The 15,871-nt window shown below is 36.0% G+C and overlaps 1 protein-coding gene across 23 annotated transcripts in view; it reads right to left on the reverse strand.

Annotated features, from left to right (window-relative positions):
- The window catches only part of AHI1 (Abelson helper integration site 1), a 182,915-nt gene that overhangs the window by 156,966 nt on the left and 10,078 nt on the right, over positions 1 to 15,871 (reverse strand). For 19 of the 23 annotated variants that reach the window (XR_015555277.1, XR_015555278.1, XR_015555276.1 and 16 more), the window contains 3 exons: positions 10,646 to 11,181; positions 7,788 to 7,969; positions 850 to 954 (listed from right to left, as the gene is read on the reverse strand). Coding sequence is in view for 20 of the 23 variants with exons in the window: in XM_087444139.1 (XP_087300265.1) it covers positions 850 to 954; positions 7,788 to 7,969; positions 10,646 to 11,181 (823 nt within the window). In the remaining 3 variants the exon portion in view is untranslated. The remainder of the gene's footprint in view (positions 1 to 849; positions 955 to 7,787; positions 7,970 to 10,645; positions 11,182 to 15,871) is intronic. The other 4 variants (XM_087444148.1, XM_087444147.1, XM_087444144.1 and 1 more) reach the window with 2 other exon arrangements.

Consider the following 15,871-nt stretch of genomic DNA (forward strand, 5'->3'; position numbering starts at 1 on the left):
AACAATATATGTTGAATTTACACATAAGCTAATCTTTACAATCCATAATCATTCGTCTTTCTTAACAAAGGAACTTCAAGGGAAAAGAAAGAAAAAGACAGACAATAGCATGCTACACTCTGCGAGTAAAATATTGCATTTACTAATGCATTAAAATAGGATGAGGAATCTTTCCTTTTTTTCCCTAACAAAGACCAACAACATAAAAAGAAAAAAATGAGAGCCCAAAACAAAAACGTAATTTTATCTAGGTATTTTCTAAGTGGAATATACATCACTCGATTCATTAATAACTAATTTCTGCTTCTGGGTAGGATGTAGTAGAATGTAGCAGATCAATGCTTCTGGTAACAACAACTTGGAAAAGTCAAGAATTACAAAAACCTTATTTTTAAAGGCATTAGAAAAATACAGAAACAACGTATAGTATATGGACTAAAATTCTAGAGAGGGAGAATCATTCAGAGGTAAGCTGATGGACTGACAGCTGTTTTAGTCTCTGGGGACATTTGCTGATTCAAGGGGTAGGCTGAGGATCAGGGTTTGGCCCAGGCAAAAGGTCACTACTGGGAGAAAGGGTAACCAGCAAAACTTTCAGTGGTTGCCATGGGGCTAGAGTTATAAAAGTGGAGATTTAAGGAGCCTCAACCACATGGTCATTTTTCCTCATAACACTGAATTCCGAGGCTGTGTGACAGGCTAAAGAGGCAGTGAAATCTCCCAGTCTTGTGGTACTAGGAAACAGTGACCCACCAGGAGGAGGGACCTGAAACAAAACAGGCAAAGATGAAGCCCTAGACGGCATGGTCAATTTTTACCTACAGCCACTTTTCACCTGGGGTCACTTACCAATTCTGGGCGCAGCTAGAGGTTGAGAATCCAGGCGTGGCCCCTGGCTGAAGGCCCCTACTGGGGGACAGAGAAACCAGCAGAGATTTTGGCGTTCACGCGGGGCTGGAGTGACAAAATTGGAGACTTGAGGGGCCTCAAACACACGGCCAGTCTCCCCCTCAAGACATTTGCCGAATTTTGCTGTATGGGGCAGCGGGCTAAAGGACTAAGGTGAAAACCTCTGAAGGGAAAAACTGAATCTCCCACAGTCTTTTAGGGCTGAGGAGACAGGTACCTGCCAGGATCTCAATTTGAAACACCTGGAGAGCCACATCCTAGGAATGGGGCAAATCAGAGATAGAGTCTTACCAAAACTACAATCAGCTCAATTTCTGATTGGCTGAAATCAGTTGCCCACCCTATCTGCCTAAGAGAAGAAAGAGGAAACCCTCTCTAGTGGAAGACCAAAATCATCTGGAGCCTCTAGGATTCTATACACAACATCCAGCATACAATAAAAAGTTACCAGACATCAAAGAGGCAAGACCATATGACCAATAACCAAGACAAAAAAACAGAAAACAGAAGCAGACCCACAGATGATCCAGACTGGAGTTAGCTCACAAAGACTTTAAATAACTCTGACTAATATGCTCAAGAAAATAAATGAGAAGATGGACAAAATAATTTTAAAAAATGGACATTACCTACAGAGAATTGGAATCTATAAAAAAAAAACAGGCATTCTAGAACTGAAAAATATAACTCAAATTAAGAATGCAACAAATGTGGCTAATAGCATACTGGATGCAAATGAAGACATGATTAGTGAACCAGAAGAAAGATCAATATAAATACCCAAAATGAAGCATAATGGAAAAAGAAAAAAAAACCCACGGGGGAAAAAACATAAGAAACTTATGGACACATCCAAAAGAACTAATATACGTGAAATTATAATCTAGAAAACCAGGAGAGAATGGTGAAGAAGCCATATTCAAAGAAATAATGGCTAAGAATTTTCCACAACTGATAAACAATATCAATCAGTAAACAGTAAGCAGGGTAAATTCCAACAAAACCATATTCAGGCACAGCATGATAAAACACTGAACAAAGACAAAAGGAAAATCTAAGAGCAGCCAGAGGGGAAAAAAAGACACAATCCCTTCAAATGGACAGAAATAAGACTGCAGTTGGGAACAGAAATGATGGAAGCTAGAAGACAACAGTACGATTTCTATAAAGTATTAAAAGAAAATAACTTGCAACCTAAAATTCTACACTGGCAAATGCGCTTTAAAATGAAGGCAAAGTAAAAGCATTTTAACAGAACAAAATCTGAGTGAATCAGCAGGCGTGCACTAAGAGAAATACTAAACTGAGTTCTTCAAGTAGATGAAAAATGAAAAAAATGAAATTATGGAAAAAGTAAATTTAGGGGTGATTAATATCAATTGTACAAAATAGTAACTGTAATATCTGTGAAGTTGAAAATATATGTAGAACTAAAACATATGATGAGAACCAACAAGGCAGGAGAGGGATAAATGCAGAGAAGGCACCTGACACCATTCAAACGGAGTTAAACTATTCTAAAGTTCTAGCAGTATTGGGGAAGTGTACTTTGTTACAGAGTTAATTTATATTAGACTATAATAAGTCAAGAATAAACTTAATGTTCTCCAGGGTAATGACTAAAAAATAGTAAAAGAATGTATAACTAACAAGTTACTAGAGGGAGCAAATAAAAAAAAAATTTTGAATAATTCAAAAGAGGAGGAAAAAGGAACATAAAATAGGTGGACCATACAGAAAACTAACAGTGAGATGATAAACATAAGGACACAGAAACATTGCAAACAAGAGGACTGGTGGGGCAGCAGCACTCCACATTTATTGATGGCCTTCTCCCAAGGATTTCACAGCCTGAGAGCCAAGACCCCATATGTCCTGGGGTAGGGGAAGAAAAGAGGTGAAGGCAGTGCAGAGACACTGTGGTCCAAGAAAAAAGTGCAAAGCAGACATAGGCAGGGGCCTGGGGGTGGGGTGGGGGAGGAAAGGAGTACTGGCAAGCCCTGCCTACACGTGGGGACCATGGGCCAAGCACAGATTTGAAGGCTACCCCTCCCCCACCATACGGGCACCACCTAGAGAAGCATTGTGGATGAAGACGACGCAGAAATGAGGATGGGGAAATGTACTATGCAAACTCAAACCACAAGCAGACTTTAAGGGAAAATGAATTATTAGAGATAAAGTAGGCTATTACATAATGATTACTATAGACTGAATGCTTGTGCCCACCCCACCCCCCTGCCAAATTCACAGGTTGAAATCCTAACCTCCAATGTGATAGTATTAATAGGTGGGGCCTTTGGGAGGTGTTTAGGTCATGAGGATGAAGCCCTCATGAATGAGATTAGTGCCCTTAAAAAGAGACCCCAGAGAGCTCCCTTGCCCCTTCCACCATGTGAGGACACACAAGAAGATGCCAGTCTGCAACCAAGAAGTGGGCCCTCACCAGACACCAATCTGCAGGTGCCTTGATCTTGGACTTCCCAGCCTCCAGAATTGTGAGAAATGTTTACTGTTTAAGCCATCCAGTCTATGTATTTTGTTATAACAGCCTGAAAGCACTAAGACAATGATAAAAGTGTCAATTTGACAGGAAGATATAACAATCCTAAACATGTATACATTCAACAACATAACTTCAAAATATATAAAGAAAAAAATTGACAGAAATAAAAACACAGAAACCTAAAATCATACTGGGAATTTTAATACCCATCTCAATAACTGATAGACTAAGCAGACCAAAAAGAAAATCAGTAAGATGAGCTGAACACATAAACTTGATCTAACTGACATACATAGGATACCACATGCAACAACAACAGAATTCACATTCTTTTCAAGGACACAGGGAATATTCACCAAATTGACTATAGGCTGGTCATAAAGAAAGCCTCAATCAATTCAAAAGATTGAAATCTTTACAATATGGTCTCTGACAACAACGGAAGATAAAAACCAAAACAAAAAAATAACTAGAAAATTACCTGCTGCCTGAAACTAAACAATATACTTCCAAATAATGTGTGATCAAAGGAGAAATTAAAATGTAAATCAGAAAATATTTTTATTGAATGATAATGAAGACACAGCCTACCAAAAATTTGTGGAACACAGCTAAAGTAGTGCTTAGATGGAAATTTAAAGTCTTAAATGCATTTAAAGGAAGAAAGACTGAAATCTTATAAAATCCATCTTATAAAGCTAGAAATGGACAGCAAATCAAACCCAAAGAAAGTAGAAAGAAGCAAATAATATAAATAGGAGAAATCATTAAAATAGTACACAAATGTACAATAGATAAAATCAAAGCTAAAGGTTGGTTCCTTGAAAAGATTCATAAATTGAAAATCCTGAGACTGATGAAGAAATCAAGAGAAAACTAATTACCAATATCAAGGGGCACCCTTTCAGATCCTAGACATACAAAATTTTAAAATTTAAATTAAATGGACAAATTCCTTAAAAAATATATCTATTAAAGCTGACAGAAGAAACTGAAAATATACGAAGTCTGATATTTATTAAAGAAACTAAATTTGATTTAAAATACTTCCCACAAAGAAAACTTCAGCCTAAAAAGCTTTATCAGTATAGCCTTCCAAACATTTAAGGCAGAAATAACATCAAATTATACAAATACTTCTAGGGAACTGAAAAAGACAAAACATTTCCCAACTCTTTTTGAGATCACCAAAACCCTGATATCAAAAACTCTGGGTATTCCAAAAACGAAAAGTACAAACCAATCTCTCTCACGACCACAGATACAAAAATCCTAAACAAAGTATCAGCAAATGAAATCCAGTAATAGATAAAAAAAAAAAGAGAGAGAGAGAGAAAGAACGCTAATACATCACAACCCAGTGGGTGCCCCCACTCCTGCCAAGAACACAAACATGGCTTAATATTCAAACAACAATTAACCACATTAATAGAAAAAAGGGTGAAAATGGATATGATCATGTTGCTAGATACAGAAAAAGCACCTGATAAAATTCAATACCTATTCATGATTAAAAAAAACTGTTAGTCAATTAGGAACAGAAGGTAACTCACTAATCTGATAATGGGTATTTACAAAAAACCTACAGCAAACGTCACACTCAGTGGTGAAATAATGGAAGCTTTTTCCCAAGGATGGTACAAGAGAAGCATACCTGTTACTGCCACTCCTATTTAACACTGTAATTGAAGTCCTAGCCAGTGTATCAAGGCAAGAAAAAGGAATAAGACATAACGACTGAAAAAGAAGCAATAAAACTATCACTATTAACAAATGATATGATTGTGTATGTAGAAAACTCAAAACAATATATGGATGAACTCTTAGAAGTAATAATATCCATGAATGAATTTAGCAAGAACACTGGATACAATGTTAAGAATTTTTTAAATCAATTACAATTCTACATATATACCAGCAACAAACAAACAGAAAACAAAATCTAAAAAAACAATGCCACTTACAAAAGCATTAAGAAACATTAAATACTTAGGAATTAATCTAAGGAGAGACTGCTGAAATTTACAATATTGCCAAGATAAATTGAACATGTAAATAAACAGAGGTGCATACCAATTTCATGGGTGGCAAGAATCAATACCTTGCAAAGATGTCAAGTCTATTTAGAGAGTTGTTAAATTGTGAATCTCTTTAGATTCACCCAATTTGGATCAAAATCATGGGGGGGTGTGTGTGTGCAAGAATTGAGAAGCTGCTTCTAGAATTCATACGGAAACACAAAGGTTAAAGAAGAGTCTAGGAAATGCTGAAGAACACTCGAGTGGGTACACCACTACACAGCAAGACCTATTATAAAGCTACAGTAATTACAACATGGTGGTGTTGGTGCAAACTGTCTAATGTACCAGAATGGAGACTATGGAAACTGATCCATTTACAGAGTCACGCTATTTATGATAAAAGTGACATTGCAATACAGTGAAAAAGATGCTTTCTTCATAAATGGTACTAGGTCAATTACATATTCACATGGGGAAAAAACGGGGCTTGACCACTACCTCTCACCATATACAAAAATCAATTCCAGATGAACTGCAGATCTAAATGTGAAAAGTGAAACAACAAACTTTTAGAAAATATTATACAGAAAAACTTCAAGACTTGGGAAAGATTTCTTAAACAAATCACAGAAAGTACTTACCATAAAAGGAAAAAAATGGATAAACTGGGCTACATAAAATTTAAACATGCTATTTTTCAAAAGATACCAATAAGAGAAAAATAATAAAACCCAGAGTGGGAAGATATTTGCAACATATATGTGTATATGTATTTATATCTGAGAAAAGACTGCCATCTAGACATTCAAAATATTTTCACTAATTAGAAAAACACAATTTTCCATTTCTTAAAAAATGACAGAGGAGGAAGATGGGAGATGTTAGCCCAGGGCCAATCTTCCTCAGCAAAAAGAGGAGGATTGGCACGGATGTTAGCTCAGGGCTGATCTTCCTCACCAAAAAAAAAAAAAAAAAAATACAGAGAAGACCCGAATAAACTTACAAATGAAGAAATCCAAGCAGCCAACAAACATGAAGATGATGCTCAACTTCACTAGTTATGGAGATCAAAGTCAAAATGAAATATCACTAAACACTTCTAAGAATGACTAAAATTGTAAAGTACTACCAAACATAAATGATAGTGAAGATGTAGAGCCCTGGAGGCCCTCAAACACTGCTGGCATCAATTGGTAAACAGAGTCTGAAAACCAGGAAGCACCTATTAAGGTGAAAAATACACATAATCTATGACGTAGCAACTCTACTCCTAAGAATACACTCAACAAAAATGTATACAATGCTCACCAAAAGATGTGACTAGAACGTTCATTATAGCTTTATTTGTAATTGCTTCAAACTCGAAACAACTCAAATGTTCCTCAACAGAACAGGTAAATGAATTGTGGTATATTCACACAATGGATATCCATGCAACACAAAAACAGAACTGATAATGAATAAACTCAACTGCATGTAATAATAGTATAAATCTCACAAAAATAATTTTGAGCAAAAAAAGCCAGACACAAAGAGCACAGTATTTGATTCTACTTATTTAAAGTAGAAAAACAGGCAAAAATAAACCACGTATTATATGTCAAGGTAGTGTTTACTGCCTTAGTGCAACAAACTGGAAAGGGACTTGAGGGGGCTTCTGGAGGCTAATAATGTTCTGTTTCTTGATTTGGATGATGATTTTACAGGCATGTTAAGTACCATAAATTCTAAAATTGCCTACTTTAGTCCCAAGTTTTGGCCACGTAATGGAAATTGAAAAGAAAAAAAAAGGATGTAGAAGGTAGGAAAAAGACAAGAATAATAAGTAAAGAAAAATAAGAGAAAAGAAATGAGTAAAGAGGAAGATAGAAGGCCAGAGGGAAAAGGAATACTGGGGAGGAGGAGAGAAGTTGAAGGAGGCTGAAGAACTGGGAAGATACCACGTTCCACAGAGGGAGGAAGCCTTAATGTCTGAAACGTTTACTGGCTGTTGACCATTTATAGCTTTCAATGACTATAAGTCTGAATTATTTAGGGGCTCTAAACTGAACAGCATAAAGAAGAAAACTTCCATGCCACAATAGTAACTACAAAGGTAACATCATTCTAGAGTTGAATTAGAGATGACTCAAGTAATACTAACTCATCACAAAGACCCAGAGTTAAAAATAAATGAATGTTTTAATCTAGATGACTCAAAGAACAAGTACCAAATATCCTATACTAGATAAGTTTTTTTCCATTATATCCTTTGGAACTAGATTTTCTTTAGTTTTAAGAACTAAAAGTCTTAGAATCAAGTTATTTCTACCAAGGCACAGACATTTTTTCATTTAATTCGGATAACAAACCTGTTTTAGCCTTCTTTTTCTTTTTTTTTGGTTTGCATTTTGTGTCATCTTGCATGCTGTCTTCTATAGTTTGTTCCATTGAGCTTATTTTATAATCTTGATGAGAATCTGAAGTAACTGTTTCAACTGGAGATTCCTTCTTTTGTTCACCTTCAACTGTGTCATCAGAGATAGGCAATGTACTGCAGATGTAATCCAAGTACAAGCCATTACAAATATATTATTATTATTCATGATGCAGCAAAATGAACGTGAAGAGGGGCAAGGACAATCCGAAAATCAGTATTATTTCCTGCTGGGAGATTCTATATTTCCTTAAGCACTAAAATGGTTAGCTGTCAAACTAGATATTATGGCTATTACTTTATACTTGGTATACTTATATACCCCATAAGCCAAATTAAACTGACCTCTAAACTCCAGGGAAAAATGAAATTGTGTTTTAATGAGCAATGGATCTGTTTTTACATAGGGCTGATCAAAACATCCTCACACTGCTGCCAAGCAAATGATTAATGAACAACTTTCTAAATTACTTTATTTAAAAGCAAAAAAAGCGCTCTAAGTTTGTTCTGTCTTCAAGAGGCTTCTGATAGTTAACCTTTGCTTGTGTTTAAAGACTAAGCACTTGTGGGGGCCGGCCGGGTGACAAAGTGGTTGAGTTTGCACGCTCCCCTTCAGCGGCCCAGGGTTCACGGATTTGGATCCCCGGTGCAGACCTACGCACTGCTCATCAAACCATGCTGTGGCAGCATCCCACATACAAAATACAGGAAGGCAGGCACGGATGTTAGCTCAGGGACAATCTTCCTCAGCAAAAAGAGGAAGACTGACAACAGATGTTAGCTCAAGGCCAATCTTCCTCATCAAAAAAAACCAAAAACAAACCAACAAAAAAAGACACAACTAAGCACTTGTGTTTTCCAGTGACTGGTGTGCCACTACATTTTCAGAAGGGCATTATTAAAATTAAAATCTGCATCACAGGAACTAATAAATGGTAAGGGGTAGCAGCCCAGAAGCATACTGAGTGGTAGACAGAAAACAGCCTATTAAAGTTTGTTTGTAATTTATCAAGTAAAAAAACTGCATCTAAACAATCAAAAATTGACTTCCAATATATTTAGCCATATTTCAAAAAAAAAGGGTTGAGAAATAAAAAATTAAAGAAATATTTTAAATTAGTCATTCCAGAAGTCATGCTACTTTATCACATCACCAAATACTATTATGAGACAACTACCCTTTGTATGCCACTGTCATGTAAGGCATGGTTTTATTGAAAATTCATAAACTAACCTTAGTTAATAGTGACTATGGCTTACTAGTCCATACCAGATATGGTAGCTGTGAGAAAAAAGCAGCTTTATGGTGTATTGTGCTGAGCAGCCTCTCAGATGGCCCTCAGTGACCCCTGCCTCTAGACATTCCTGTCTCTGTGTAATCCCCTTCCCTTATGTGGGCTGGACCTGGTGACCCACTTCTAATAGACCGAATATGACAAAAGTAATGATGTCACTTCTAAGATTAGGTTCCAAAAAGACTGTGACTTCTGTCTCTCTGTCTCTCTTTCTTTGTTTCTGTTTCTCTCTCTGTATCTCTCCCTCTCTCTAGAAGCCCTCGCTCTGAGGAAGTAAGTGGCCACGCTGTGGAGAGTCCACATGGAGCGGTCCCTGTGGCAAGGAACTGGTATCTCTGGCCAGAAGCCAGTCAGGACCCGAGACTTGCCAATAGCCACATGAGTGAGCTTAGAAGGTTATCTTTCAAGCCTTCCCACAGCTATGTCACTTGGCAGATGCCTCCTCAGTCAAGCCCTGAGATGACTGCAGCCCCCGCTGACACCATGATTGCAGTGTGTGAGAGACCCTGAGTCAGAGGCACTTAGCTAAGCCACACCCAGATTCCTGATCCACAGAAACTGTGAGACAATAAATGTTTGTTGTTTTAAGCTGCAAAATTCTGGGTAACTTTTTTATGAAGCAACAGATTAATACACATACTAACATGTGCCTGTAGCAACTCTATTTGCCCTGTCTCTGTTACCACTAGGATGTCTATCTTTTGATAAGAGGGGAATTATTTTTAGATGAGGACATTAGAGGAAACTGCCCCTGAATGCAAGGGTATGGTCAAATACAGAATGTTCTTACCTTAAGCTATTTCTCTAAATGTGGCTTGCAGAAAACAAAATTAATTATGGTAGTTAAAAGGCATTTTTTATCTTGTTTTCCCCAAGAACAGACATATAAATATGAAAATACTCACAAAAGCTCACATTGTATATGTAAGCATATGTGTCTAAGCACATGTATAGAAAAAGACTTAGAAGAATACCAAATTGCTAATAGTGATTATCTTTGGATGGTTGATTTTTATTCTCTTCTTCGTATCTGTATGTTCTACAGTGAGCAAATGTTATTTGTATAATAATGGAAAAATGCTATATCCATATATCAAAACAGGCATGTGTAAGTCAAAAAAGGGCGAGTAATCAGGTTTCTATTACTTCATAAGCAGATACCAGTGAGGGGGTAAGAGTCTTGCTCTCTGGAGCAAGACTGCCAAGGTTCTGGCTCAACTTCCCCATGGTTCTGTGACTTAAACCCTTCAGTTTCCTCATCTGCAAAACATATGATAATATTACTATTCCTCATAGAGTTGTTATAAGGAAAAAATGAGTTAACTCTTATAAAGCATTTAGCACATACTAAGGTGCTAAGTAAAGGTTAGCTGTTATTATTGTGCTGGCAATGTGTCCAAAAGAAAGACTAAGAATTTTTGTTGTGAAACTACAGATATCACCCAAAAGCTGAGTGATTTTTTTAAGAGGACATTTTACATTTACCAATGTAAAGTACCTTGTTTCAGCTTTAGACAGGATTGGGACTTTCTTTTTTTTCTTTTTTCTTTTTTCACTGCTCAATTTGTCATCATGCAATGAAGTATCTGAGGGAAAGTAAGTCAACTGTTCTTTGAGTTTCTTTCTTATTTTCTTCTTAATCTCCTTTGCCATCTCTTCAGCTACTTGGAGCTGGTACACCTGCATCAGTTCCTCTTCCTCATCTGCCTTCTCGCTTTTCTGATGAGTGACAGCTGGCTGTGACTTTGCTCCTGCTTTCTGATGTGCAGAATCCACCTTCTTCTCAGGAGTTTCCAGTTCCATTTCTTGTGCAGTCACCTGGAGCACTGCTTTTAGAACCTTTTTATTTGCCTTTTCTTGCTTGTCTTCCTCTACACTAACATCATCCTCTGGATTTTCAGTTGTTGACTGTGGATTCCTTAGTTTGTTTTTAGTGACTCGCATGCTCTTCTCTGTATCATTAGTGTTAGTAGCACTTATATCACCACTTTTAGTTTCTGTACTTTTCTGAAGATTGCTTCTAACAGTGTCAAGCTAGGAAAAGAAGATGCAATAACAAAGTTTCAGCTAAGCAGAGCTTAGTTATATAAAGATAAAGTACAATGATTAGTGTTCAGCAGTGTGTAATACTGGGAAGGTTATTTCATTTTTTACTTGAACACAGTGATACCATTCAAGAGCATCTGATGAGCACTTTCTTAGTTTACTCTCCCAGCATTAGATTAGTAATCTCTGAAAATAACTTCAGATTAAATGAGTTAATTAATTAATGAATTAATTAATATGGGAAAACGTACTTAATGACTTTTGAGAAGTGAATTAATTGCTCAAAACTCAAATGTTATTTTCCCCTTTGACAGAATGATCCAGACTCTAAGAAATATTTGAGAAATTGCTAAAGGAGCCACTGAGTTAAACCATTTCAGGTCACCCAGTGGAAAACACGCACAGGTCATTTATCAGGCTTCATCATTACATTCTAAAACCAAAAGTCTATAGCTCTAGGATTACCCTACAACTAGTCCAAATGTATCACTGAAAATGCTGCCAAGTATTAGATATTACCAAGATAAATCTCAAGACAGACTAAGCAAATGCCTGTACCTCTTTCTCTAAACAAAATTACTTAAAATGAGAGATATTTTTAATAGGAAAAAAAGGCTAGAAATCAAAAAGGAGTGTTACAAGTAATAAAATAAATATTTTGAGAAATTCCTCAAAGATAAAAAAAAGGCAAGATTAAATCTATTAAGAAAATAACAGGGAAAACCACAGACCATAGGAAAAGACATCTGCAGAGAAAAGGGTGATTCTGGATAAGCCATAAGCTCAGAGTCAAGTAATACAAGAAGAAGGAGGGGAACAGCTTGAGGATGGCCAATTGAGGAGTTGTGAAGGACAGCTCTGTCCCCTACCTCCCTTTGCATTAGGTGGTAACTTTCACTCGGAGGATAGAGCAGCTGGGTATAGACAGAGAGGGCAGCACTCAGGATAGAGCAGCTGGGTATACACAGAGAGGGCAGCACTCAGGATAGAGCAGCTGGGTTTAGAGAGAGATGGCAGCACTCAGATGATAAAGCAGCTGGGTTTAGAGAGAGATGGCAGCACTCAGAGGATAGAGCAGGTGTGTCTAGAGAGAGAGGGCAGCACTCAGCACAGAGCAGGTGTGTTTAGCGAAAGGGCAGCACTCAAAGGATAAAGCAGCTGTGTTTAGAGAAAGATGAAGCACTGGGTTTAGAGAAAGATGGCAGCATGCTTCAGGTAAGTTCAACCCTCACCACCAGCAGAAGGAGACTAGGTTGAAAGCAACCAACAGGCAGGAGAAGACATTCTCAAATAGAAAGTTAACTAGACAACTAAAAACTAACAAACACTGAAGGATAGTAGCACAATGAAGGAAAAGCCACCAAACCCAATAACAATGAAGGATAACGAGAGCACAAACAAAATAAAATTTAAAATAAGTTTTATTAATAAAAAAATTCAAAAGCATATTGGATTAAAAAAAGCACCTGCAGAAGTTAGAATTAAAATTTTGAGTGAGAAAAATAAAGCTTAAGTGATGTATCAAAAACAGAATGGACAAAAGCAAAGTGCTAGAAGACGGAAGCCAACGTCAAAATGAAAAATTCTCCCAGAAAAGGATGAGCTTACCAATGAAGACTGAAGTTCAATTTTTGAAAATCGGCATGTTTACAAGTAGTTAGAATATATCTAATATATGTAAAAAGATGAAAAAAGGCTAAAAAAAAAAAAACCCCTAGTATCCCAATGTATATCCAACATTTTACCATCTCGAAGACTTTTTTGCTTCCCTAAAAGATATTTCTAAATTCTATCTATTCTTCAAGGATAAATTATGAAGCCATATCCTCAAATTATCTTCCCTAAAAACAAATCTAATAAAAATAATTTCTCTTTAAAAAAAATAAGTTTACTTTCACATGTTCTGTTTCTAGAAGCAATACATGCTTAACTTAAAACAGTATGAAAACTACAGAAAACACTTAAAGAGAAAAAGAAGACCCAAAGCTCAACTCTAGTTGCCCCACACAAGGAAAATCATTGCTAATCTCCTCAGAAACTTATTTTTGACTTCTCTCTCTGAATATATCATACCTAATAACCCTGAATTTCCATTATGTTAAAATGCAAATTTTGACACATGCAAATTTTTCTATTTTCTCAGTGAGCATCAGAAATGTAGTGGCAATATATATAAAATGTGAGGACACTCCCGAAAGAAATAGTTGGAAAAAGATAACAAAAACTTAGAAGAATTATGGTTTAGAAGAAAAGATTTTAAAAATGAAACCCTGGGAAAGCTAATCAGATGAGGCTCAGTTTCTTATTTACTCTCTACCATTATCTGTCAACCTTTGTACTAATAACATCATTTTAAATTTTATAATATGACTCTATATTTGTTATTTATGTTTGTCTTATTCAATTAATCTTTTAAAACTACTACAATAAGTATAATTCCCAGAGTGTCTGTGGTAGCATCTCATACATTCCACAGCACTGTAGTGACCCTGCATTACTTTTTAAATATCTTGTTTTTGTGGTTTTGATTTTCTTTTTCTTGCTTTATGCTTTATGGGATACTTTTTAAATTTCCAAGCAGTTTATAAATTTTAAACTTTTGTTGTTAATTTCTAGTTTTGTTGTAGTATAGTAAAAGAAAAGATTTTATGGAATTTAATATTTCATGTTTATCATTAAGTAATAACCTAATGATTAGGTTATGACTGAATTTCGAAGTGTCTTGAATACATATGTTCATGTTCTAGTATATCTCTGCTCATCCTTTTATCTTTATCTTCTGTGCATCATTTAGGTTTTTGCTTTTATCTCTTCTCGGCCTTTTGGCTAAGATCAAGTGCAGGTTTTTGCTTTAGTTTGTCTGTTTTTAAAATCAGCTTCATTGAGATATAACTTATATACAATAAAATTCACCAATTTTAAGTGTATAATTAAATGAATTTTGCGAAATGTTTACAGACGTGTGACCACCACCATACTCATGACATTAAACATTTCTATCACCCCTCATGTTCTTTTACAAAGTCAACCCCTACCACTCCATGCCCTGGCTCCACTCAACCACTGATCTGCTTTCTGTCACTATAATTTCATCTTGTCTAGAATTTCATATAAATGAAATCATACAGTCTATAGGCTTTTGTGTCTGGTTTCCTTCACTCAGCATAAAACTTTAGGATTCATCCATGTTGTTGCATTTATGGTAGTTTATTGCTTTTTATTGCTGAGCAGTGTTCCACTGCATGGATAAATACTACATTTTATTTCTCCACACACCAATTAATGGACATTTGAATTATTTCCAGTTTTGCACTGTTACATGTTTTCATTTCTCATGAGTAAATACTCATAAGTGGAATTGCTGTGCCATGTGGCAAGTAAATGTTTAACTTTTTAAATAACTGCCAAACTGCTTCCCAAAGTGGCTGTACCATTTTGCACTCCCAAATGTATTAGGGTTCCAGTTACTTAACATCCTTGTCAGCACTTAGCATTGTCAATTTTCATTCTTTAGCTATTCTAATAGGTGTGTAATGGTATCTCATTATTGTTTTAAATTGCATTTCCCTAACTACTAATGACATTGAGAACATTTACACGTGCTTATTCGATATCTGTACCTCTTCTTTGATTGTGTTGAAATCTTTTGCCCATTTTCATTGGGTTGTTTATTTTCACATCACTGAGTTCTAAGAGTTCTTAAAATGTTCTAAATACACTTTATCAGATAGTGTTTTGCAAACATCTTCTCTCAACCTATAGCTTATCTTGGCAGTTGCATTTTCTTGGCAATGTTTTTAATTTTCACAAAGCCCAATTTATCCCTTTTTTCTTTTATGCTTCATGCTTTTGTACCCTGAAAAATCTGTTCATAACTCACGCTTACAAGGATTTTATCCTGTACCACTATCAATAATGAGCACTTGTTCTCCTCACTAAGAGTCATATATCTGGCCACACTACACACTGGCATAACAGGGAGGCAGTACCGCGCAGCTGTCGTGAACACAAGCTCTGGAGTCAGAAGGACCTAGATTCACTACTTATTAGTGTACAATCTGGGGTAAGTTTCTTAACCTCTGCGCCTCCGTTCTCCAACCTATACTGATTTTATAGGATTCTTGTGAGAATTAGGTGATTTAACACATGTAAAGCACTTAGCATACTGCCTGGCGTGTAGTACATATAGACAAATATTAGTCAAAGAAAAGCTTGGTATCATTATTTATGATTCATATCTTATTATATTTACTAAAACTTCAAGAATATTAGTTATGGTGAAAAGACATCTTCCCTTATGGGCCCTGATTTTAAAGTACCTATAGGTGAGGTGTCTATTCATGGAATACTCTCCCTTCTCAAAGGGGGCCAGGGAAACCGCTGAAGTCATATGCAAAATGTCACGTATGTACTTCAGAGGGTATATAATTGTCACTTACATGAATAGCAAAATTTTTTTTTAAATAATTAATGTCCTCTTTCTAAGTAAAATATGATGGCTTTTCCCCCGTATTTTTATATGATCATATGGTTTTTATTCAACTTATTTGTATTGACGTTGATATTGACTGATACCCAATTATTAAGCTATTCTTGAGTTCTTATGGAGAAATGCTATTTGACTGAGACAGGGTATTCTTTTAACATAAGATTACATTCAATTTGTTCTTATTTTATT

Source organism: Ceratotherium simum, chromosome 19 (assembly GCF_057802395.1).
Source record: "Ceratotherium simum simum isolate JZ-2026a chromosome 19, ASM5780239v1, whole genome shotgun sequence".
NCBI lineage: Eukaryota > Metazoa > Chordata > Mammalia > Perissodactyla > Rhinocerotidae > Ceratotherium > Ceratotherium simum.